We start from the raw sequence: 27,598 nt of genomic DNA on the forward strand, positions 1-27,598 counted from the left end.
CATCAAAATGGTACAACCTGCTCGCTCGTAAAATTTACAACATGTTAGCTTTCTCGGGTTAATCCGAACTTTGTAGGGATCATTTGGATAGCTAAGATTCTATAAAATACGTTCTGTTGTAAATCAGTAATCTTGGTCAATGATTTCATCACATCACGTGTGTTTAGAAACTAAACAAGTAGCCATCATGACGTTAACATGAATACTATCTCGAACGATATATATATATATATATATATATATATATATATATATATATATATATATATATATATATAAAAGTGGATGTGTTCCAATTATGATGACTTTGCATTAATATGTTCTGACATGTATGATGAAACAGTTTTGCCAGATGTTATTGTTTTATACAGTTCCGGTTCTTTTCGAAACAGTTCTTTACGAACTCAATTCCAGAGTTTACAAACATACAAAAAATTCAAACAAAAATTTTGAAACAAAAATATTTCAAACGAAATTTTGAAACTAAAATTTTAGAAACAAAAATTACGAAACATTTTCGAACAAAATTTTCAAATTGAAGAATTTTGAAAAAATTCAAACTTAAAAATTTCAAACAAAAATTTGAAACGAAAAATTTTTCAAAACAAAGTTTTCAACTAAAATGCACTAAAAATAATTTCACGTTTCATCGTTAACATTCAAGCTTTATCCGGTTAATAACTATTCGATTAACACATAAACAGTTTCAATCATATTTTCCAGTGAGTGCAAAACGAACGAAAATGTTCAATCTAAAATTTTCGAACTAAAACGTTTCAAACCAAAATTTTTAAATAAATATTTAAACATTAATCGATAAATGTTAAGCAAAACTTAAAACTGAATGCTGCAAAGATTTGAAACTCATTAACCAATCAGATTGCATCAACAATAACTTTGTCAGTGATTAACCAATCAGATTGAATCACCTTAAACAGTGAGTTGTGACTAAATTTCAAAGTGTTGTAGCATATCAGGTATCACGTATTGAAATATTGTCTCTAGACTATGAGTCATAACTACAACTCTAAGATTCAAAAAGAATACCTGTTAGATTTTAAGTAAATTATTTAAAGCTCGAGGTAAAATCAACCAATCAGATTTCAGGAAGATAACTTTTCACCAATGATCTTAGACTATGAGTTGTGACTAAAGTTCAAAGTATTGTTTCATATCAACCGAGTATCGATCATTTAAACTTCGCGCCTCATACTAAAATTTCGTTTATCACAATTCCCAAATTTAAAGAATGGTCTTACGTACCTCTTCCAAAGTACATCAATACACCTAAATCTTAGAAATAACCGTATAATTATATGTTGTAGTTAGCTCTCAATTAGGTCAATAACCTCCGGCAATTGCTTACCTTAGAAAGAAATAAGCAGAACCAGCTGTGTTCTAGAAACGTGTTATTTGGTAAATCCCAAATTTAAGGACTAACGCAACAAATTTTGAAAAGGAGATTAAAGAAAATGAATTCCTGTACACTACGATTTATTCATATAACGTGTTGAATCTCATCAAGGTCAATAGCACCTTACACGTAAAACAACGTATTGCTTACGTTTATAGTTTAGTATTCCTTTTACCAATAGGAGGAAATAATCAAGACCAATGAAATTACAGAAATGTATATTACGTAACTTCATTTTGACAATTCTCTAATTTAATCAGAGTAATCCTAAGTACTCCTCCCAAAGTTTAACAGGAACGTATCAATGTACCAATTTCATGGACCCTATATAAGATAAAATCCCATCATAGGTCAATAACTGACCACGTGGCAATACTAATGTTTGACAATGATTTAGCCAAAGAATGGAATAAGCTGAATCACCCAATTTTCTACAATGATACATATTCATATTTTAAGAAAAATTACCAATTATTGATTTGACAATCCCAAAATTTAATGGTGAAGGAATGTACCCCCTCCCAAAATTTAAGATTGGTGCACAAATATACCCGTGTCTTACGAAAGTAATAAACCCTGTTCTCATTCAATTAATTATATAAGGTAATAAAGCTGTATCACAGAAGATAAAATATGTCAATAGCCTTCGAAATTTGAATCTGTCTACTTTTATACCCATAAGGAGGAACAAGATAGACACCAAAATTTAGAATGGGTCCTAGAGAACGTTAACCAAATTTTGTTATTTGGTAATTCCCAAGTATAAGAAATGATCGTAGGTACCCCAACAAAATTTAAAAAGGGAGCATCAAAGTATACATATACTATAAAGGAAACGAACCCCTGTACATACCCATATATCATGTTAAATCCTTATCAAAGATTGTTCAATCATATCCGAAATTACATTTTTGATGTTTTTTACCCATGAAAGGGAACAAGATAAACCACCAAAATTTTAATTTTATTTATTAGGGCTCTATTATACCAAACTTTTAAATGGGCCAATTTCTAAAATTTAAGAAGCGGGTCAATGTACCCCTTCTAACTTTTCAAAGGGGTTCACTAATGTACCTTTATCTTAAGAAAGAAAATAGACCTCTGTACTAGAGTGGAGCGAAAAATCAAATTTTCGAGTATCAAATTCTAATAGAGCTCAAAAGTTGCGTATTCGCATGCTAATCAATGGAAAAATAACGAAAGAAATCATACTTCGGATCTTCAGTTCGCGCAAACGACCTATAATTTGAAAAAATTACAATTTGTTTGAGAAACGTACAACCGTAATACCTGATTTGCACATGTCAGCCATCGGAAGTAACTGAGAGGTCCAGGATCTCTTATAGACACATATGGAGCACACTGTCCTGTCTGAATTGCGCTGTTAGAACTTTTATGGCGACTTCAATAAATTTTAATGCCACGAACTACAGTGAACTTAGAAGATGGGAGAAAATGTAAGCAATCTTCCTCTCCAATGCCCGAAAGCTTGATAACAGAAACTATCGTATCACTTATGCATGACAAATCTGCTCATGAGTTAGACTTAAATTTTCCATGCCATACTCAGGAAGCCGAAAGGTGTCAAACTTGTTACGGAGTCTGCAGGAAAAGTGTACTGACAAGAAAACAGAGATGGCTACAATAGAGCAAATTTGCTCTCAAGATTCAAAATGCCAAAATTTGATTTAAAAATCTGAATTTAAGACAACATTCTTGAATAAATCAACATAATTTAGCACACCCTAATTGGAACGAGAGTTGAATGGGATGTGAGTGGAAATCGAATTGCAGCCACCTCCTCGTAGGAAGTTCTGGGCCATTTCATGAAAAACAGAAGAAAACGTTGACAAATAGTCGAAGAATTGCAAAATCATTATGAAAATAAAATGTATAAAAACACTCACATTAACGAATTCTTAACAAGCATGCCCTCACACAATTAAAGTAAAGTACTTAGACGAAAAAAAATGAAATAAGTAATCTGTATATTCCTTGCATAATGGTATATTTTGGTGTTTTTTGTCACTTTAGAAAAAATTAGGCTATTTACGCTAACTGAAGATCCTAAATGTGATATTTTCGTTATTTTTCCATTGATTAGCACGCAAATACGCAACTTTGGAGTCCTTTTAGAATTCGACACTCAAAAATTTAATTTTTTCACAAAAAGGTAAATTTTGGTGATTTCTGTCATTTTAAAAAAAATTAGGTCGTTTGCGAGGACTGAAGAAGCGAAGTGTGATTTTTTCGTTATTTTTCATTCATTTGTATGCGAATAGGCAACTTTTGAGCCCTATTACGATTTGATACTCGAGAATTGGATTTTTTCGCTCCACCCTATTCTGTACACGTCTATAACCATATAAGGTAGTAAGACTTTATCAAAGGGAAAATATTGGACCAATAACCTCCGAAATTTGAATTTTTGGCAATTTTTTAACTATCAAAGGGAACGCGATAGACCACTCAAATTTATAGTGATATATATCGGGTCTTGTACTACTATATCGAATTCTTAAATTTGACAATTCCCAAAATTTAAGTGATGGGCCAAGATACCGCTCCCAAATTTTAAGGAGTGTGCACCACTGTATCCATGTCTTACGATAGAGAATGGACCCCTGTACATGCCTATATAACCATATAAGGTAATAGGACCTCATGAAAGGGGATAAATTAAGTCAAAATCCGAACACGTGGTACGACGTATAGCTTACGTTTATATTTTGGCAATTTTTTACCCCTGAAAGCGAACGAGATGGATCATCCAAATTTACATTGATATATATTAGGGTCCTATACTACAATACCAAATGTTTAAATTTGGCAATTCCCAAAAATTAAGAGGTGGCACAAGGTATCTCTTCCAATTGTTTTCGGGATCCCATGGTACAATTTGTACCATACGGTGTGTTTCATGGTACATTGCGTTATAACTCTCCTATTTGAGCTTTTTCGTCCGTTTTTTTTGTTTTGTTTTTCAAGTCCAGAGGCATTGTAGAAGACATTACGTATGGTTTCACACCTTCCATAGGAGGTGATGACGTCATAATTCTAAAATATATATTTTCGTGTAATATTTTTGGGGGGGGTTATGTAAAGTATTTTTGGCGGGCTTATTTTTGCACATAGAAGATTGAAATTTTGCACAAACATGCAGTCTACAGAGTAGTATTTACCAAATTTTTCAGATTTCTGCGTTAAAACAAGGGGGGGATCCAGAGGGTCAAAAAGTTGAAAAAAGGGATATTTTACCAAAAATCAATTTCTTCGCGATTTTTCCGCCTTAGATACATGATGGAGACAAGTGAATGGTACCACCTGAAAGGCAGTTCTATTCTGAAGAGAATGATGCGCGACACATGGCCCTAGGGTAATTAGGAAAGTGTCAGGGAATTTTTATCAAAATATACTTCTGTACAGGGGAATTTTGGACATTTTCGGTATTATTTTTTGCGGGCTCATTTTTGCACCTAGAAGATTGAAATTGTGCACAAACATTCAGTCCACCGAGTAGTATTTACCAGATTTTTTCAGATTTCTGCGATAAAACAGGGGGTACAGAGGGGCTAAACCTTGAAAAAGGGAAATTTTTACCAAAAAATCCCTTTCACGGGTTTTTCCCGCCTTTGATACATGATGGTGACAAGAGAAAGGTACCGCCTGAAAGGCAGTTCTATTCTGAAGAGAATGATGGGCGAAAGATGACCCTAGGGTAATTAGGGATGTCTCAGGGAATGTTTAAAAATTTCCCTCTGTATACGGGAATATAGGACAATGTCGGTATATTTTTTCTTGGTGGGCTTACTTTTGCACCTGGAAAATTGGAATTGTGCATAAACATTCAGCCCACCGAGTAGTATTTACCAGATTTTTCAGATCTCTGCGTTAAAATAGGGGGGCTAAAAGTTGAAAAAAGGATAATTAGACTCAAAAATTCTCTTTTTTCGGGATTTTCCCGCCTTAGATACATGATGGAGACACGTGAGTCATACCGCCTGAAAGGTAGTTTTATTCTGAAGAGAATGATGGGCGAAACATGACCCTAGGGTAATTAGGGATGTCTCAGGAACTTTTTTACCTGAGATCATGGTGTTTTACGGTAATTTGGGGGCATGGTGGGAATTGCTGATAAAATTTCTCCGTATTCAAGATAGAAACTCGAAATTTGGCACACACAGTCAGTATGCCAAGTACTATTTATCAGATTTTTTTTAGATGGCTACGTTCACACAGGGCCGCTCCAGAGGGGCCCAAAGTGCGAGAAAAAAATTCCCTCTGAAATTTTCTTTTGACATCATTTTTCCCGCCCCTGGTATATGGTATGAGCATGCAAGTGGTGCCATTTGAAATCCAGCTCCATTCTGAAAAGAATGAGGTATGAACCATGATCCTAGGATAAATAGTGACGATGCAGTAGCTGCTTGACTGAAAGTCTAAAAAATAGCCCAAAAACCCCGGATCCGGAAAGGGTTAAAGGGGTGCACTAATGTAACCATGTGTAATGAAAGAGAATGAACCCTGTATATACCCATATAACTATATAAGGTAATAAGACCTCATCAAAGGAGATAAATTAGATCTAGAACCGAACAAGTGGTACAACGTATTGCTTACGTTTATATGTTGGTAACTTGTTACCCATGAAAGAGAACGACTGTGGACCATCCAAATTTATCGTGATACATATTAAGGTCCTGTACTAGTATACCAAAATTTTAAATTTGGCAATTTCCAAAATTTAAGGGCTGAGCCAAGGTACTCCTCCCAAAGTTTCAAAGGGGTGCATGAATGTATCCATGTCCTATGAAAGGGAATGGAGCCCTGTATACGCCCATATAAGCATATAAGCTTATAAAACCTTATCAAAGGGAATAAATTAGGTTAAGAACATAAGAAATTTGAATTTTTGGCAATTTTTTTACCATGAAAGGACCCCCAATACAGATAGAGGTACATACCCTGATCCTAGGCTGCCATACCAAATTTTTAGATTTGGCAATTTCCAAAATTTAAAGGGTGGTCCTATGTACCCCTGCAGAAAATTAGAAGGTAAGCGAAGGTTCCCCTGCCATAATGTATAGGGTGTGGTCCTAGGTACCACTAGGTCATTCACCTAAGACCCGTCTCCTGTAGCCTAACCGGCATAATCGTGGGACGTAAAACAAAGATTTCATTTCATTTCATTTTTTCAGGAACCATAGGGCCTAAGGCAGGGGCCATTAAGCCAGCTGGGCGGGCGTACTACTACACTATAACTAAAAAGCACATATATTTGTAACAGTACTAAAAAAAAAGTTTTAAGAATATTTTTCCCATTCTATCCCTCATTCTTCTACACAAGTTGGGAATCTTATTTTGGGCTGACTAACCATTACTATAGCTCACTAATTATTTTAAAAAGATAATTATTGTAAATAATTCAATTTTCAATTTTCAATTATCAATAAATCTCACGTTTGTTTATTTAATTATGTGAATAATTAGGACTAATTGCTAAATAGTTCAGTACATTTAGGTTTTAACCCGGAATTTTACAATAATAAGCTGAAAATTGGCGCAGATGTTCAGATTATTGTTCTGAACAACACACTTAAAGCCCCAAGAAATCCCACTTGGGGAAACCAAGATATGACGTCATCAAGATGGCCGACAACAGAATTTATCCCTTAAATTGTAAAACGTCGTTCTTCTCGACATTTCAAAGTAGAAAATTCGTTCTTGCTTCATTTCGCTCAGAATAGATTCAAAATTATTCTTTATAAGAACTTTTTGTCATATACTATCATTGTCTTTAAATATGACACCTTAGAGTGAAAGGAATATGTATTTTCAATTTGTATTTTAATCTTTAATTGTGAATAACTTTGAAACGGAATTATATACGGGAAAATGTTCTGAAGTAATCGTTTTTCGCTGTTTCAAGATATTTCGAACGAGCCCAAAACCTTTGCACTATCTCTAAAATTAGCGGAGCTAATCATTTTTATGTTGAGCTAGCAGTGATCGCATACCACAATTTATATTACTCTATATTAGTTGATCAGTAGATGACGCTACAGCTCCAATTATTATGAACATTTAGTGACATAAAATCTAATCAATAGAGGTTCTATTATTTACAAATAGTAAAATGAAACAAAAAAGGAAAAAAATAAAATCTGTAACAAGGTTACAAACGCTATGAGGGCAGATAATCTGAAAGGAGATTTAATTACTTTCAGAAGTAGAGCATTTCTGTTTGTATACTTAAATAAAATATGACGCTTACTGAATACATACTTAACCAAGAGACTTAGCCTCTCTTGTATTTGTTACTGTGTCAGCGAGGACCAAGTATTGCAACACGTACTTGCGAGCATAACACAATTACAACACTTAGAGGATTGACGAAAGTTTTCATTTTCGGAGGGCGCTGGCATTTTGAACCTCATCTATCATCCTTCTTTTCGCTTCCATCTTCATTTGGGCTTCGGCCCTAGGCTTCTTATTCATCAATATAGGCTCAAACGGTCGGCAGAAGACTCAACCCCGGATTGTTACCGGAACGCTACGGTCAGGACTTAACACTCCTGTTTCTGTTAGTTATGCTTACTGCATCACTAAAGGGCAGCGTATTCGCTCTTGGATGGTGAACAATCCATAGTTCCAAAGAAACAGTGAGTTTCAACTATCATTGATCCAAGTATGAGCAATACCATGGATTGGGCATCTAAATCAGTCGATAACTCCAACACGCATCAACAACCCGAGCTTGTATATAACTTCCTGCTGACATTATGATCAGAAGTATAACACCGTTTGATCAGATTTTTAGCAGTTGATTAAATGTGTGCCTCGTCCTGAGATACGCGAAATCGTCAAAACTCGCAGAGGCATTATATTAAAGTCTACCAACTCAAATTTTGTGTCGCATGTGCGAAACAAGATCACTTTTGAGATCTTTGGACCAAAGGCTAAACTATCCGCACTAACTCCAAGTGCACGCAAAACTCCTCCTCTTAGGCGATTGCCAATATTATCCGTTGTTATACGAGGAGTGGAGTCAGATCTCACTGATGAGGAAATCTATGAGGAATTACATCAGGAAGGATTTCCTGTAAAGCGATGTATCCGGATAAAGAACAATAACTGTGCAACATATCTTGTACGGGTTCTCACCGAGAAGCTACAGTTGATAGACCAACTTTTGTCCACTGGAGCTTACATTTATCGAGGACTTTACGAAGTCGAGCCTTCGCGCACACCTCCTTCTCTCCCCTTAAGGTGCGAGCAATGTCAACTGTATAATGCCTATCCCACATCCGAGTGTACTAACGATATTAGATGTGTTCATTACAACATGCTATGAAAGATTTTCCCAATCAAAAGGCACCACCACAGTGTAGTACGTGTCCTGTAAAGCATCCAACTTATAGTTACAGATGTAAAGCTAAGCTACAACCTGAACCTTCTAAACCAGAACTTGCACCCATAAGGTCTGCTGACCCTCACACTCCACCTGCTAATTCTCTACTTCATCCTGTTACTGTTGAAGATCTGGTCCGCTTCCTCACAATTAGTCTACAGAACATTCATTCCTTTCTTCACACTCACATTCTCAACCAAATTATCCATGCAGCTAAAATTCTGTTTAATCTTCAGCTCCATGCGACCTATTCTGGACCAACAGTTCATTTTCAAATCCAACCTATCGAAGTCTACGTTTAATATGGCACCTTCCATTTGCAATATTTTCTGTTTTTTCGTAATGGCTTATAGCTTATTTATTAACATCCGCTCACTATCGATTCATCAAGTACTCTTCACGCAGTTATTACAGGAAGAACACATCTTAGCCTTTGCGCTCAATGAAACTTATCTGGCTCCTTGTCTACAGTGTTATATACCAAAATATAACTTGCTACGTCATGATTCCCCGTCTGGACCACGTCTGTACGGCAGTACAGCTATCGACATTAGCACTCGTCTACCATACCTCACTGCTACCATGCCTCAAACTTTCAATCTACCTGAATTCAATATAACTACTATCTACCTTCGTGGTCACACAGTCACATTTGCCACAATCTATATTCGGCCAGGAAAGATTCTCAACTATGATTTCTTTCGTTCCTTTGATACACAATCTTGGCATTATATTGTCATGGCAGACTTGAATTTCCATAGTAGAACACAGCGCGACAAACAGCAATTTCTTGATTTTATACAAACTTCCACTGTACGAGAATTTCACATCTTGCCACAACCTACGAGACCAGCTAGCAACACAACGCCTGACGTAGTAATAACCTCGTCTTCTCTTTCTCCTCTTATTAGCATTACTGTACTAGATTCAATCGGCAGTGATCATGTTGCTATTTAACTAGAACTGCAATGTACAGTGAAGTCGTCAAATTCCTTACCAGTTAGAAAAAAATATCTCCATCATAAGGCTAATTGGTATTAATACCTCGAAGCATAGTCTTGATCAAGCCATCACTGACCTTACTGCAACAGTTCAAGGTACAACGGAACATTCCATTCCGTCTACTCATGCACAACCGCATAAATCTATTTTGCCACCAAGATATCTTGCACTAATTTCTGCTTCACGTCGAGCTTATCGTGAGTATAGAACCAGCGGAAACTTGAATTTATATATATAAATTACTTAAAATAATGAATGAATAAAGAAAAACTCCTTAGACCAACTACAATTTTTGTAGCCTCTACATTCCTAGTACAACACTTTCCCGAACCAAGGGCGCAACCCTTTAAACGGGTAGACAACAAAAAAACTTACTGAATATTATAGCTTGGATTATCTTATATATGACATGTTTGTGTGGTATACTCTGTTTAAGTATTTAATAGAGTTTAACAGTGGTTTTTCATACAAGAAGTGTTTTTGTGTGTGAGACGTTTATGTGGTGTATCTATCTATTAAAATGCTATAATAGCAATTAAAAGCGCTTTTCTTGTTCGTCGTCCCGTTTAAAGGGTTGTGCCCTTTCTTCGGGTAAGTGCTGTAAGGTAGATCAATGGTCTCTATGGAAAAGTAATTGGTCTAAGGGTTGTCAGGTTTATTATTTCTTTATTCATCATATTTATATTGAACATACATTGATTGAAATGATTCCAGGAGAAAAAAAATATATACGACACAAGCAATAATAGGTTAATGGCTAGAAGTGAATATTGGCAGTTATAGATAAACACAAATTATGAAAGGAAACGAAAGTTGAGGGCTGCAGTAAGAAAATGAACAAATGTAATGAATGGATGAATGAAATGCAGTGCTTTGGACGTCACATCACAAGGTTATGTTAGTTCAGACGAATAAAGTTATCTTATGTTCCTGGGGCGATTCAGGAACTGATGAAGACGGAGGAGGCCCTTGTTAATAGGTATTACTGTGCATATGATGGATAGATATGAGATGAAAGTTCATGCGGTCGGTAGATTGTGTAGATTTCGGGGTCTAATATGTAATCATCTAACTGCAAATGATATAATGTCATGAAGTGTTGGAGAGGGGTGTCAATGAAAGTTGGTGGTGCATCGTTGTCACGGTCGTAGCGGAGTATATCAAGTATCATAGGATGGGGCTGTGCCATACGTTTGGTGATGTAACGTATACGAAGTTGTTCGAGGTGCGTTAATAATGGCGGAAAATCGATCATCTCATAAAGTAAACGTGTTGGATGCGGTAGTCTTATGCGGTATGCTAGGCGTATAGCATGGCGTTCTAGTATAGCAAGTTTTTGATAGAATTTTAGGGGCGCAGATGCCTAGGCTGTATGTCCATAGGTCAATGTACTCCGCATGAAGGTTTTATATGTATTGAGAACGGTATTTGCCTTTAATCCCCAGTTTGTGCCCACTAATCGTTTGAGAAGATTAAGTCGATTTTGCGCTTGACCTATGAGTTTGGTGAGATGTGGAGTCCAGGTAAGATGAGTGTCAAAAATGACACCGAGATACGTAATAGTACTTGAAACTGGAATAGGCGTAAGATCAACCTGAAGGCGAAGTAAATTCGGGTTTCGATGCACTCGTGAACGGCGTCGACGTGGTAAGAAAACTATTGTTTGTGTTTTGGAAGAGTTAATATTTACCTCTAAACATGACACCATCGGACATATGCATCAATGGGTACTTGCATGGTTTTGTTAAGTGATTGTACGGTGCGGCCAGATGTGAAAAAAGCAGTGTCGTCAGCAAACTGAAATATTGTGGTGTTATTAGGAATAACAAGATCAGCGACGTACAGTAAGTATAATAAAGGAGACAATGATGAGCCTTGTGGTACACCAGATTGCAGCAAGATAGGATGAGATAGTGTTCCATTAATTGAGATGTAAGCTAGTCGTCCTATTAAGAAGGAGTATATGAAGCGGATGTACGAAGTTGGCAGGAGATAGTTACGAAGTTTATATAGTAAGCCAGGGTGCCAAACTTTGTCAAAAGCCTTTTCCAAGTCAAATGTTACAAGGCAAGAAAGAAAACCTGTATTATATTGATTGTAAATAGCTGTGGTGAGACGGAATAATTGATCTTGAGTACTAAAATTTGGTCGAAATCCAGCTTGGTGTATTGGAAGAAGATTATGTGAGTGAAGATGGTCGTGCATGCGACAGACAAGGATTCTTTCCAAGATTTTGCAGAGACAACTAGTGAGGTGAATAGGACGATAGGATGTGACTTCTGATGGAGGTTTCTTTGGTTTAGGAAAGAGAAGCACCTTTGAGTATTTCCAGTCTAGTGGAATATATCCAGTTCGCAAAATAAAGGTATAAATGGTGCTAAGAAAGAGTAGAAAAGAGTGAGGCGCTTGTCTGATGAGTAAACGAGAGATGAGTAAATGAGAAAACGGAGTAGATCTTCGACAGTAACTGGATAGCGCAATGAATTTGCTGGTGGAGTTGGTGCATCGACTGAACGTATGGGAACAACGAATTCAGGCTTAGCTGGATCAGGCTGAGGCTTAGCTTTACATTTATAACTGTACGTTGGGTGACGTTCAGAAAAGCGATCACAACGTGGTGGTTCTTGAAGGTTTGGACAGTTTTTTGTAGGATGTTCGCGGGAACAATAGCCACATTTGGTGTTGTTTGTGCATTCAGTTGTTGAGTGTGAATTATACTGTTGACATTTCTCGCAGCGAACAGGCAGAGGTGCTGGCGTGCGAGATAGCTCAACCTTATATTTGCGTCTATAGATATATGCGCCCTTTGATAGAAGTTGATAAATCAGCTGTTGTTGATCAGTCAGCACTCGGACGAGATAAGTTGGTCCCTGGTTGTTCTTGATCCTAATGCAACGCTTTATAGGTAGCCCTTCTTGATGGAGTTCAGCAAGAATTTCGTCATCAGTAAGATCAGGTTCTACACCACGAATAACTACAGACAGCATAGGAGGTCGCCGTGGTGGAGGAGGAGTTTTGCGTGTACTCGGTTGTAAAGTAGAAATCTTTGCTTTCGTCCCAAAAATTTCATAAGTTGCCTTTTTGCGAACATGCGTGGCGAAATTTGGGTTAGTGGATTTCAAAATAATGCCACGGCGTGTCTTAACAATTTCACGGATCTCAGGCCGAGGGACGTACTTGACTAACTGCTGGAAGACAGCACGAACAGTGTCATACTTCTGATCGTAGTCGGTTAGCAAAAAGTTGTACACGGGATCTGACTGGTATTGCTGCTGATGGTTATCGGCAGAAGTGGATGCCCAATCCATACAATGGCTGTCAGTTGTAGTCTGATGAACATTGGGAGTAATTCGTTGCTTCTTTGAATCTAGCGCTTGTTCGCCATCAGAGAAAGATCGAGAACGAATTCTATGTCCTTTAGTGAGGCAGTCAGCGTAGGTGGACGAAGGAATAGAGTCACGGTCTGAACGAGGTGTTCCCGTAACAAACCTTGGCTGCGTCTTTTGACGACCGTTTGGACCGATGTTAAGTGGTGGAGGGTGTAATCCTAGATCCTGACCAAGATTCGTAGATCCGTTAACTTTGCCAGTGTCTGTCATCGTGATAAAGTAGCCGAGGGCCGAAGCCCAGATGAAGATGAAAAAAATGAAAAAGATGTTAGATGAAGTTCGAAAAACAAGACACCCTCCGAAAGTGAAAACTTTCGTCAAACCCCTAAGTGTTGTAATTGTGCTATGCTCGCAAGTACGTATGCTATACTTGGTCCTCGCTGGCACAGTAACTGACACAAGAGAGGTTAGGTTTCTTGGTAAGGTATCATTAAAAGCGTTTTTTTTTTTACAAGGTTAAACCGGTCAAGGGGTACACCCTTTCTTCGGGAAGGGGATGAAGGGAAAGTTAAGGAATAGGTGAGAGAAGGTGAGGGCTAAGTGATTTATTTTTATTTATTTATTTATTTATTTATTTATTTTCAGTGCATTTTATTTTGGGGTTTGCATTGATTAATGTAGTTGGGTTTACATATTCTTTATTTCTTTATTTATTCAGGACATCCATTTCATATATCGTACTCTTCAAATATGGAGGGCATCATTTAGGTATCTATAATCGGCGAGAGATTGTAGCTAGGAGTTCATCCACGGGATAATGAGATGATAGATGGATGCAGTGCAATTAGACAAGACAAAACACAGGGAAGATGGTTAGTAGAGACAAATGCAGGGTTATCTTCTGTTCTGTGGCAACTCAGAACTAATGAGCACAGATGAGCCTCTGGAACCACAATGATGAGTACTAGTGCAAAGATGGATAGATGTGCCGTGATAAATGGTCAGGGTGGTAGATGGCAAAATCTTGTTTAGTAGGATCGTTGTCATCAAGGGTATTGGAGTACATCGTGAGAAGATGTTGAAGAGGGGTATCAAGATATTGAGATGGGGTGTCTAGCAGAATGTCAATATGAATGGCGTCAAGAATAAGGGGATTACCTGATTGAATGCCTTTGGTGATGTACTTGGAGCGGGTTTGTTCGAGATGTTGAAGAATGGTAAGAAAGGTAATTCTCTCGTAGAGTAGTGCGGTAGGGGACGGAAGGCGAATGCGAAAAGCTAGTCGAAAAGCGTGGCGTTCAATGATTTCTAGTCGCTGATACAGTTGTGGTGGGGCAGATATCCATGCAGTATGGCCATGAGTGAGTGCCGGTCGGAGAAACGATTTGTATGTTGTAAGAACAGTTTGTGTATGGAGGCCCCATGAGGTACCTACTAAGCTTTTTAGTAAACCTAGTCGTTTAGTGGCTTGAGTTTGAATCTTCTGTAAATGGGGCTTCCAAGTCAGTTTACTATCGAAGATCACTCCGAGATATTTAACATGGGAGGTTGGTAATAGAGGAGTGCCTTGAACTGAAAGGCGTAGCAAGTTAGGATTGCGACGGATTTTGGAGGGACGTTTTTGAATAATGAGGGTTTGGGTTTTTGAGGCATTAACGGAGAGTTTCCATATGTCGCACCAGTTGATAAAAGCATTTATGGCTGGTTGTAGAGTGCGATTAATATGTTGAATAGATTTTCCAAGAGTCAAAAAAGCGGTATCGTCAGCATATTGAAATAAGTGAATATTCGCCGGTAAGGGTGGCATATCTGTCACATAAAGTATATACAGTAACGGGGAGAGAACAGAGCCTTGAGGTACTCCAGTGTGGAGGAATATAGGATGAGATGTGGTAGAATTTATGATGATATATGCGAGTCTATTGGCAAGGAAGGAATGTATAAGGCGGACATAGCTAGTGGGTAAGTGAAATTTGTGAAGTTTATAAAGCAACCCTTGATGCCATACTCTATCAAACGCTTTTTCTAGGTCGAACAGTAGAAGACAAGATGGGTGAGAAGAATTATAATGATTGGTGATGGTGTTACTGAGGCGAAGTAATTGGTCATTCAGACTAATGCCAGGGCGAAAACCTGCTTGGTGATTAGGAATGAGATTACGTTCTGTGAGATGAGCATGGAGACGTGTAACAAGAATTTTTTCAAAAATTTTACTAAGGCAAGAGGTCAGTTGGATGGGCCTATATGAGGAAACATCATGAATTGGTTTATCGGGCTTAATGAAGAGAAGGACCTTGGAGACTTTCCAATCAGGTGGATAGAAGCCTGTGCGTAATATGAAGGTGTAGATAGATGCTAGGAGCTGTAAAAGTACTGGGGGAGCCGCCTTGATGAGCTTATACGTGATAGAGTCAAAGCCCGGAGCTGTGGAGCGTTTTCGATGGATGATCGCTTGGATATCTGCCGGAAGAATTTCAGAAGTTAGGTTATTATCAGGTTCCAAAATATGTGTACAGTCAGGTTGGAGAAATCGGTTATGTGGGTCACAAAATCGTGCTATGCGACGATAAATTGGTCTATTAACCAGTTGAGGTGGTGGAGTGAATATTTGCTGAAAATAAGTTGCGAAAGCATTTGCCTTCTCGAGATCGGTGTGAAGAGGATGGGTATTGAGCATGATAGGGTAAGTAGGTCTTTGGAATTTTCCAGTAAGTAATTTGAATTTTTGCCAATATTGAGTAGGATTGGATTTAATGGAAAGAGAATTACAGGCTCGCGTCCACTGTCGGCGCTTATAGGCAGAGAGATAATTAGAGACCATTCTGTTCCATTGGCGATGGAGGCGTAGTGCGTCAGGATTTCGAGTTCGTTGATAGTCCCTAAAGGCTTGTCGTGATGCAGTAATGATTTGACGATATTGAGGTGGTACAGGTGGTTTATGGGGGAAACGCATCTTAACAGGTATATGATCTTGAGCTGCTTGTAAGATTGTCTCTTGAATTTTGTCGGTGAGATGGTAAAGATCCTGTTCAGAAGTAGGAGCAGGTACGGAATGCAGTACTCTAGTAATATCTGAGTGGTAAGCGTTCCAGTCAGCATGCTGATAGTCATAGTATTTGATAGGCTCAGGCTGTCGTGTGGGTTGTATAGGTGAGGTGATATCGATCAAAATTGGAGCGTGATCACTTCCAAAAGGCGGGAGAACACGAATGTTTGCGATATTGAGCGTGGTAGAGGTTATGATGACATCAGGGGTTGTATCGCTGATTGGTCTTGAGGCAGAAGGAAGATCTTTGATTTCAGCTGTCAGGTGATTTTGGACATAGGTTATGAAGTGTATACGTTCTCGATTCGACCGGCTATGAAAGTTGATATCTGACATAATGATATAATGGCGAAAGTGATTGTTGATGTAATGAAAGAAGTCATAGGGAATTGGATGTCCTGGACGAACTTAGATAGTGGCTACTGTTATGGTTAGGGATTTAAAGTAGATTGTATTAAGATTATGTTCTGGTAGAGGCTGGAGAAGATTGTGGGGTAAAGTATGAGTGCGGACAGGAAGATGTCGGTAGCAGCCTATTGCTGTTCCGCCTTGCGCTCTGAGGACATTTCTGGCACAGTCATAACGAAATAACTGATATCCAGGAATTTTGAATGGTGAACTGGGTGTAAGAAATGTTTCATTGAGCGCAAAGGCACATACTTGTTCTTCACGTAGGAGTTGTTCGAAAACGAGTTTGTGTTTTAAGACGGATCGAATATTTAAGAACAAGAAAGTGAAAACCATAAATCTAAGAGTCCAAGTCATGGTGAGGTTCAATTGGGTGGAAAGTGAAGTGTACGTGAGGTCCTGAGTAGGTGGCTTGAAGCTGGACTTTAAAAAGAGACTTGGCAGTGTTTGTGATTTGTAGTAGGATATGGTCTCTAAGAAATGAATGAACATTTTGAAGAACGATGGTAGTAAATCGTATCATGTCTTCTATGGTGATTGGGTCTCTGATGGAGTTATTGGTAGGAGTTGATTCGTCATTTGTACGGACAGATACAGTTAGATTTGGTTTATCAGGTAGAGGTTGCGGTTTAGCCTTACATTTGTAGGAATAGGTAGCATGAGTTTCGGAGCAGGTATTGCATTTAGGAGCGGCTTGTAGGTTGGGGCAGGATTTGGTATTGTGATTGCCGGTGCAGTATCCACAGATAGGAGTTTTGGTGCATTGAGCAGTGGTATGTTGATTGTATTCTTGGCAACGTGCACAGCGTACTGATAAAGGAGCTGGAGTTTTAGAAGGTTCTACGCGATGTCTTTTACAATAGATGGAAGCACCGTAAAGAAGGAGGTCATCGATGGTATCTTTAGAATTGGTGAGCACTCGTACCATATAGGTAGGTCCATTTTGGCCGATGATTCGAATACATTTTGTGATTTCATGTCCAGCATAGCGTAGTTCGTCTTCGATTTCTGCGTCAGTGTAGTCTGGAGGTACACCTCGTATGACGACTGATAGTTGTGGAGGTCGCCGAGGAATAGGCGGTTGTTTTTTGGAGGAAGGTGAAAGGCGTTGCATAGTAGCCTGTGGGCCAAAAATTTCAAAAGAGGCCTTATTTCGAAGTTTGGTATGGAAGTTGATGTCTGGAGATTTGAGAATAATCCCATTCCGGGTGAAGATTATGTCAGCAATATCTGCTCTCGGCATATATTTTTGAAGTTGAAAATATACAAGTTTTGGTGTTCTAAATTTAGTATCATATTTAGTGAGCAGGAAATTATGAATGGTAGGTTTGAGAGAAGCAGATCCGGATGGTTCATTAGGAACATGTTCCAAGTCCATATCAGTTGGTTGGTCTGTCGTAGAAGATTGATTTGGCACCTGATAAGTGTAAACTGGAGATCTTGAGCGTGCTCGTTTTTCGGAACTTGTGGATTTTTCAGAAGATCCTGATAAGGTTCGTGTTTTGCGGGAGAGGTCGGTGAAATGAGGTTTTTCTTTAGGTTCAGGTTTTGAAGAAGGTGGTCGACACACTCCTGGTAGTTTATGCATGATTGAAACAACAGAAGACAGTTACAATAGCAAAAACGGGTCACTCAAGGAGTGTTGCCCGTGTATGAAGTAGAGATAACTGAGTGTTTCAAGACAATCGTACGAAGTAGATGCGGAGAGGAAACCCACTGTGGCTCTCACTTGAGGCAACAATACGTCCTCGCGGAGATGTCGGTCAGTGCAAGCACTGGCCCTCCACAAAAAGGTGATGAGACGACGATGTGATGATGGCCACGGGCTCCCACTTGAGTCAGCAATACGGACTGCAAGGGGATGTCGATTGTCTGTATCAGAACAATCCTCCCTAAATGATCAAAAATATTAGTAAATGCTCGTAGAGCGTTATAAATCTAACTCAGACCTGTAAATCGATGAACGATTCGGAATTCTGAGTGGTATCCCATTAAAAGCGCCTGAGCTCCAACCTATAACTTTAGCTTTCAAATCTTTCATTTACGGTTATGTGTGATTTCACGTTTGACAGAGACAAACATTTTAAGTATTTGTACTTTAAATAGTCTAAATTAGCTAACTATATCTTTTTCATAAAGTTTATGATATAAAATTATTGTTCAAAGCCTTTGTATTTTAATAAGCCTTCTCTAAAATCAATGCATGTGAGTTGTGCTTCCATCTTCCGAGTTCTTTTAAAGTATGTTTATATGTTTTTGGTCAATACTTTCGACAATGAGATCTCGGAAACTACAGGATCTAGAAAGATAACGTTTTCACTGATCGATTGGGAATTTTGCGTAGATTGTCCAGTTCTAGTTGAATATTTAAAAAAAAACATGACCATTATTTCTTTATTACATTTTTTTAGGGTATGCTGGAAGCGTTGAAATTAAAAAAAACTAAAGCATCATATCCTATGTGTTATACATTCCAACACCACAATGTTGTATATTGGGGTTGTATATGTCTCAGGCGTTTGTTCCATGGTCAAATAATAGTGAAAAGGGAAGGATAACCATTTCTCGAGTCTTAAGATAAATCTTTATTATTTGAGTGTTTTGCCCAATGAACACCATATATAACTGACATTATAATTAGTTGTATATGTAATGTATTTTGTTTATTACATACTGCATGCAAGAAGAAAGAAAACATTGGTCTTACATGAATTAGAAACTCCAACCGGAAGTAGGCTCAAATCTTGCAAACGGTGCGAGATATTGAGAAAAAAATTATCGAAAAAATCTCCCCTTTATGATTCCCTTGCCGATTTTTTAAAAATCAAGATGTCTTTCACTTGTGTCTGTAAAGGGACATGTACATATGTTGTGAGGAATGAGAACGAGATTTATGCTCATATGCGAATGATGCGCTGAGTAGAGAGCGCAGATTCAGCTAGTATATATTTAATTACTTAATGCAGTGTAGCAGCGGTGTTTTCACACAACAAGTATCTTTATAATTTGTATAATTTTGTAGACTTGGATTGCGTTTAGAGACTTGAGATGGAGTTCATGCAATGCATTTTATGCAATAGGACTAAAAGTGGTGATATAATTGTGCTAAAAAGAGATATTGATATGTTACGCCGATTTAGTGATGCTAGAAAAGACAACATTCGTAGGCTGATCGGTAACAACGAAAGTGTCCAAGTTCATGCAAACTGTCGGAAAGAATATACTCGTCGTGTTCCTTTACCGATTGCGAACGAAGTCTAACAACCTACCAAAAGAGGTGTGCGTTTCTCTCTTGCGAACTTCGATTTCACACAAGAATGCCTGTTTTGTTGGAAGGTGTAACGGACCGTCTCTACCGTTCCGTTTACAGAGTAATATGTCATGAATTAATTTCTTAATGTTTACTTTTATTTCAGCTTTTCAATGTTGGCTGATTTAATTTTATTTGTTATTTGTCGACGTTATATCAATCTCTACGTGTTTGTTGATTATCTTGTGATTTTGTACAAGAAATTCATATTCCAGTTTGTTTATTAAGTATCTCGTGATATGCGATGGTATTCTTTATCTGTACGTTGAATGCTATAAATTGATTTTCTGGGAGATTTAAATAATCTTTGAAATATTTTTTGTAATTAAGTTTAAAAAGAAGAAAGTAAGTGTAATATATAATGTATTGCCGTAAAAACAAAAGGTAACAACAGAATAATCTTGGAAAATTATTTTATGTAGTTTAAACACCAAAGTACTAATTTTAGAAAATAAATTGCGATTATTTATTTATCTGGTTTTCTAGTTTGGTAAAAGGGATTTGTCGCAAGGAAGTTTAATGAAGTATATGTAAACCAACATTCTTCGGAATCCATAGTTATCATTAGCTGTATGAAACTACTACATTGGATGTACGATTTATTCAGATTTGACAATCTAAGTTTTCTTTTATTGGTATTTACCTCAACTCAAATTCGTTACCTGCAACCAATTAGGCACTTTCTTATGAGGGCACACCATCTTGTTTCCGAACCTGTAACCTAGAAGGGGTACAACAAAGGATATATGTACAGCAGTCAAATTCAGGCATACGTACCGCCAGCCATCTTATAGTGTTATTGCCACTCCACATTCAATCGATTCAGTGCGTTCGATGGCAATAAAGCGTGCCGATGAATGGGTTCAAAAGGTACTAGTTAGAATAAATACTGAGATCGAGCTTGTCGCTGCAGAAGCTCGCTATCACAGACAGTGCTATTCATATTTCAATCGTATGGGTTCTACTTTGCCAGGGCAAGCCTCACACTCAGAGCGACTCGAAGAATCCAATAAATTACATGCATTTCAGAAATTGTATGAATATTTGGATAGTACTGACGAATGTCAATATTCCCTTCATCAACTCATCAAAATAATGGAAATGCGTTGTCCTCAAGATGTACTATACACAGAGAAACAATTAGAGAAGAAACTTCAGAGACATTTTGGTGAAAACATTGTCATTGCCGAACGGATAGAGAAGAGTACTGTTGTATACTTTTCTGGACTAGCTCACAAACTTCTCACTGATAATTGGTACACTGCAAAAGAAACCAGCGAAACGGAGAAAAGCATAAGAATTGTAGAAATGGCAGCCAAAATAATTCGTCGGGATATTCGTACTCGAGTGTACGAATGCGAAGAACAAATTTCTTCTGGAAATGAGTTAATTCCGGAAACACTTGCTACCTTTACAAATGTTCTTACCTGAAATCTCAAACCGGCCGATGAGAACAAAACAAACAAGAGAAAAATCCTGTGTAGTTACATTTGGTCATCCACTATATGCTAAAGCCATAGACATAGTTCTAGCAGCAGAAAAAGACAGCCCTCTCTCGTGCGTGATTGTGTGCCTTTGTGGTTTTCATCTCTTATGTCATTTCTAGGTGATGTTGGAAACATTATGGCTGGTAGCGGTTTGGAAGAGCTGTGGGGGACCATCTACGCAAAAAAATACAGTAGCACACATGATGACTGGGCATGTATATGCTCGAGCTATTCGTGCGTATTTTCTGACTCAGGTTACGCTTGCAAAGCTTTTACTAATTGAAATGGATGTAAATGAAGATCTTATTCATAGATTGAAAAGCGTGCACTTAGATGTACTTCGAGGTACATTGCCACAGGAAAATATCAGCACATCTCAATATCTACTGGACATTCAAAATATGTTACACGAAACATTACACAATGTATCTGTCTCAAATCGAACCGGAAAACTATGGGAGCAACACTTCGAAACGGTTAATATGCGTCTCTTCATTAGAGCAGAATGTTCAGGTGATTAGAACCTTCACCTTTATAGCATCCAATGTATGATACCTTTCTTGCATGCTGCAGACCACTTCAATTATGCAAAGTCTGCCCACATTTACTTGCAACAAATGCTGAAACTAGAAACAATCATGAGTCCTGAAGAATTTGACAAATTCGTGAAACGTAGCTATTTCACAATTAGAAGAACAGAAAAAATTTGGTCAGGAATATGAACGGATATGACAATCGAACAAGTGTTAATGCATACGATGTAGACTGCAGGTGGATTAACACATGGTCGAGGAATGACCGAACATATGGTGCGCATTGGGTCTTGCAGTGCCTGCATCAGCGCATGTTAGAGACCCCGTCGAAATCTTCACCGATGTTTTCATTACAATCTCCGAACAACACGTGGAACTGAGAGAATCTCGGAAAGCCAGGGACAATAAGGATATTCAGGAAATGATGACCTTTCTGCACTCGCACAATCCTTTTAAAATCTCGTCAAATCTTTTGGTTTCCATATCTACTGGCTTGAAGGGTGGTGAAAATGTGAATTGTGATGGAGCCCAAGGTCGAAGCGATTAAATAAATTGTGAGTCAACGCTTTAGTGACGTCCATCTGAAGCGAAGAGACAATGTTCTATCGCTTGCAAGTGTAGCCAAAACTTTACAATTTAAAGTAAGAGATGCTGAAGTTAACCCTAATCAACTTCCTCATCGTATTCTATGTGTCGTGCGAAGTGATGAGGAGTAGGCTGAATACTTGAGGTACGAGTTGGCCTCAACACCACCTACTGTTTGTGGTAGTGTTTCAATGCGAAAAGGCAAGAGATCAGCATTGATCTCTGTTTTGGAGGAACTTGCTCCTTCCGAGAACATATTGCCATCAGATCCCGTATATACAATCAACGAGGGTTTTCTATTGCATAGTGTAACATGGATGCGCACGGTCAACTTCCGCCAGATATGTCTCCAGTATGTTAAATACTACGAACACAGAGTTAATGTCGTGTTTGATGGCTACTCAGGTCCAAGCACGAAAAATGAAGAGCACGAGAGTCGAATTTGTAAAGAATCAGCAATGAACACAACAGTCGACAATTTCAAACTATCGATTGTATCCCAAGAACTGTTTTGGGCAAACGTCTCCAACAAAAGAAGATTTATAGAACTTTTAACAGAGCATCTTCAATCAACGGGTATTAAGGTACTTCAAGCTTCCGCCGACGCAGACTTCTTGGAGGTTTCAACATCAGTTACCGTAGGAAGAACAGGAGTATCTTCAGTTCTTGTAGAAGACACTGATTTGTTAGTTCTTTCGACTGCACATTCTGATGTAGATTCGAAGTTTGGATGCTAATAAAAGGAAAAAGAGACAATCCTCACAAAGTGTACAGCAGTAGGAAACTTCAAGCTGGCCTCGGAGAAGTTCTTTCTAATATTCTTTTCTTCCATGCTGCAACTGGATGTAATACAACTTCTACGTTGTTTAGGAGAGGAAGAAAGACATCTTTTAGGAAATTTCGAGAGAACTCTCTTTTCAGAAAACGTGTAAGTGTATTTAACAGATCAGACGCAACTCACGAAGAAATTGCGAATGCTGGGGAATCCTTTCTTCTAGATGCATATGGTTTCGAGATAAATGGTAACCTGGATAAAGCAAGTTACCGTCAATACACGAGAACTGTGGCAATATAGTCTCTTAAGTCAGTATTTTACTTATCTTCACTTATCAGCTGCAGCAAAGCAACATTCCTACCGAGTTTATCACCAGATTTAGCAATGGAACGCCTTGAATTTATCACCAATGGATCGAGTATGGATGTTAATAGATTGTCGCTACGACCTATTCCAAGCGAAAATGCCTGTGCATCTGAAAATATCTTGCACATTATATCTTGTAATTGTAAGTCTGGTTGCGAACGAAACTGCGAATGCCGAAGAAATGACTTAAATTGTTCGACAATGTGTGGTTATTGTGTTGGTCATGGCTGTGAAAACCATTCACACATTCAAGATAAGGACGATGACACGAAAGAGATTGAACTATAAGCAGTGGCATGAGCAGTTCCATATTCCACTGCGATGGACCATAAATAAGTGTGAAACATCTAGCTTACTGAATGTTCTTAAGAGACAGAGGTACGTTATAATTTATATAGCGGTGGCTCAGTGGTAGAGCGTTCACCTCCGGTGCTTGGGGTCCCTGGTTCGATCCCAGCTCGCGCCGAGTGGTCTTTGTGCTGGACAAACACCGTGCTCGTGGGTTTTCTCGTGGTTCTCTCGTTTCCTCCTACTTTCTTCATTCCACCATTTCTTCATTTCTCATAATCACCGTCTCCTTTAGCCTAACCGGCATAACCGGGGACGTAAAACTTAAATATTTCATTTCATTTTTGTTTTTATAAGATATAACCTATACATCAGAAGACATCATAACAATTCTGCTAGTATTTCGCATAAAATACCTCCAGAAAGAATTGAACCGAAAACATGATTTATTATTTGAATTTTTCTTTTAAAAAGGAGTTGTTTCAACAGAAATCATTATGGATCAATTGAATCATTAAATAGAGAAATATTTTACAGTTTTGAAAAATTAAGTTGTAAAGAAATTATAACGTACCTCTGTCTCTTAAGAACATTCAGTAAGCTATATGTTTCACACTTATTTATGGTAGAAATATAACAAAAGTCATCCCAAATGTTGCAACTAATATTTGCAATACAAATTTCGTTTACTTTTCTTTACAACGTCATAAGTGATTTTGATGCGCTCATTTTTAAAGAAAGTCGGTTACTGCGAGTTCTACATTAAATTGGCCAGGTCCGTTATTTTTAGAGGTAAAACAATGGTTTTGGGCTCGTTGGTAAGATCTTAAAACAGCGAATAACGATTACTTCAGAACATTTTCCCGTATACGTGGGCGAGTCAAAAATTATCGGAGCAGTGATCCGATTCCTCTGGTCAGAGGGTATCAAAGGGTCAGACATTCATCGCAGACTATCATCGCAATATGGGAGAAGTGCACTATCACGTAAAACTGTATTTTTGTGGCTTGAGAAGTTTAAAAGTGGTCTAACAAGTGTAACGCATAAAGAGGGAGCAGGACGACCATCAACATCCACTACAGATGACAACATTTAGAAAGCTCGAGAGATGGTTCTGGCGAATAGGCGAATCACTATCGATGAGGTAGCAGCTGCTTTGAACATCAGTCATGGCTCTGCTCATCAAGTCATCTACGACGAGCTCGGTTTTCATAAAGTCTGTGCACGGTGGGTACCAAGAAAGCTTACTGCAGAACACAAGCTCACTCGTGTTAGGGTCTGTCAACGCTTACTCGCTTGCTTCAACAACGAAGGTGATGCATTTTTAAGCAGAATAGTCACCGGCGATGAAACATGAGTTCATCACTATGAGCCGGAATCAAAGCGCCAGAGTATGCAGTGGAAATACCCTGGATCTGCGACGAAGAAAAAATTCAAGACTGAGCCATCCGCAGGAAAGTTTATGTTAACTGTGCTTTGGGACTCACAGAAGCTCATAATGGCAGAGTTCATGGAAAAGGGAAAGACGATCAACAGTGCGAGTTATAGTTAAATGTTGGAAAAGAACCTGAAGTTGGCAATTCACAACAAACGCTGAGGTTTGTTGTCGAAGAAAGTTTTGTTGTTGCATGACAATGCACGGCCACACACGGTTCATCACATTATTGAAACCATCAACAAGCTGAAATTTGAGTTATTGGAACACCCTCCCTACAGCCCAGACCTAGCTCCATCTGACTTTCACTTGTTTGGGCCACTCAAGGGTGCTTTGCGTTGTCGCCGATTTGCCTCAAATTTCGACGTGCAAAATGCGATGCAAAAGTGGCTTCACGACCAACCGAAAACCTTTTATTTGGCGAAAGCTCGTTGACCGTTGGGCCAAGTGCATTGATAAGGAGGGATATTACGTAGGAAAACGATGTGCATAGTATAACCCTAGTTTCATGTAAATAAACTGTATAATGAAAAGTGTAGATAATTTTTGCCTTGTCCTCGTATAATTCCGTTTCAAAGTTATCCACAATTAAAGATTAAAATACAAATTAAAAATACACTTTCCTTTCACATTAAGGCGTCATATTTAAAGACAACGATAGTGTATGACAAGAAGTCGTTATAAATAATAATTTTGAATCTATTCTGGGTGAAATGAAGCAAGAACGAATTTTCTGCCTTGAAATGTCGAAAAGATACGACGTTTTAAAATTTAAGGGATAAATCCTGTCGTCGGTTATCTTGATGACGTTATATCTTGGTTTCCCCAAGTAGGATTTTTTGGGACTTTGAGTGTGTTGTTGAGAACAACAATATGAACATCTCCACCAATTTTCAGTTTGTTATTATAAAATTCCGGGTTTGGACCATTTTTTTGGCTAATTGCACTGGACCATAAAATGTTAATCACGAATAACTGTGTAAACTTACTACAAAATACTGAAGTAATGGGAAGACTGGATAATCTGATGGAACAGTTATAATGCAGTAATCAAGCTCAGGATAACATTCAAAAGAAGCTTCCAGCAGATGCAAGGCTAACCTGCGAAACCAAGAATACAATATTCTTTTTTAAAAAAGAAACATTTATTTATTTTTTAAGTACATATTTATACTCTTGTTATAAATTGTATTAATTTATTTCTTATGACCAAACTATAAATTAAAGTAACTATTATGTATAGTAAAAGATAAATTTTGAAACTTATTTGTGAAATATCATTATTGTCGTACTCGTGAGGTCATTGAAATGAAGCAGTGTCGGATTTGGTCAGTAGATTAGGTGAGTGACTCCTGGGACGGAAATGATTATGTTGGTTGTGCGGCGATTACCCAATCTCTCCTGAGGACAAATCAAGACTTACCTCAAAGAAAGAGATAATGAACTATTCTGGTCAAGAAAACAGGAATTCTAATGGTGATTAGGGTTACCAGATTGTATGATTTTCCCTTAAGTTCAGGGGTGTAGCCAGCAGGTTTGTGTAGGAGGGGCCCGTCGTTTTTTGAGGGGGGTCAGCTACAATGTATAAAGCCAAAAAAATGTGTTGCTGCTAGTGTTTTTGAGGCCTGAAAGAAAGGAAAATTTTGGTTTCCTTCTGGAAAACTATTATTATTATTATTATTATTATTATTATCTCCATAAATTATATTCGATAGTTTTTATTATGCTTAATCAAGAACTTCTGTCCGGGACCAAACGCTATACTTTTGTGCATAACTATAAAGGTAACCAAGAAAGTTCTGTCCCTTTTCGTGGACGTCTGTTTTCAATTGGACCTCACACCGTGAGTTGAATGCGAGTGGAGATAAAACGGGGGTCAGTTGTTGGTGTGGGTATATCCAACATACTACATGGTTGTGGCAATTCAGATACACCGTGAACTTGCGTAAAGACAGAGGGAACATGGGACATCCACAGAGCGTCATAAGAGCATGTATGCTGAACGAGTTCAGATGGAGGTCAAATGATAGAGGTATTTCTGGTATTTCATATACGTGGTTTGCTTACGTGTACATTTTCGTGAGCCAGGGGAGCGCCCCTGCCTTCCCGTCAGGCGCCCATGGAAAGAGGGTATTCACCACTTGAGGATATCAAAGAAATCTAAAAACACGGTGGATTCGAAGAAATTATTACACAAGTTTCAAATCTC

The 27,598-nt window shown here is 38.1% G+C and overlaps 1 protein-coding gene across 1 annotated transcript in view; it reads right to left on the minus strand.

The window, feature by feature from the left end:
• Positions 1-27,598, minus strand: part of LOC145695153 (cilia- and flagella-associated protein 61-like) — a 244,774-nt gene that overhangs the window by 135,246 nt on the left and 81,930 nt on the right. Inside the window, exon 10 of the mRNA XM_081772095.1 lies at positions 26,379-26,490. Within this exon, the coding sequence (XP_081628221.1) occupies positions 26,379-26,490 (112 nt within the window). The remainder of the gene's footprint in view (positions 1-26,378; positions 26,491-27,598) is intronic.

This window comes from Thermobia domestica, chromosome 9 (genome assembly GCF_964235325.1).
Source record: "Thermobia domestica chromosome 9, izTheDome1.hap1.1, whole genome shotgun sequence".
Classification (NCBI taxonomy): domain Eukaryota; kingdom Metazoa; phylum Arthropoda; class Insecta; order Zygentoma; family Lepismatidae; genus Thermobia; species Thermobia domestica.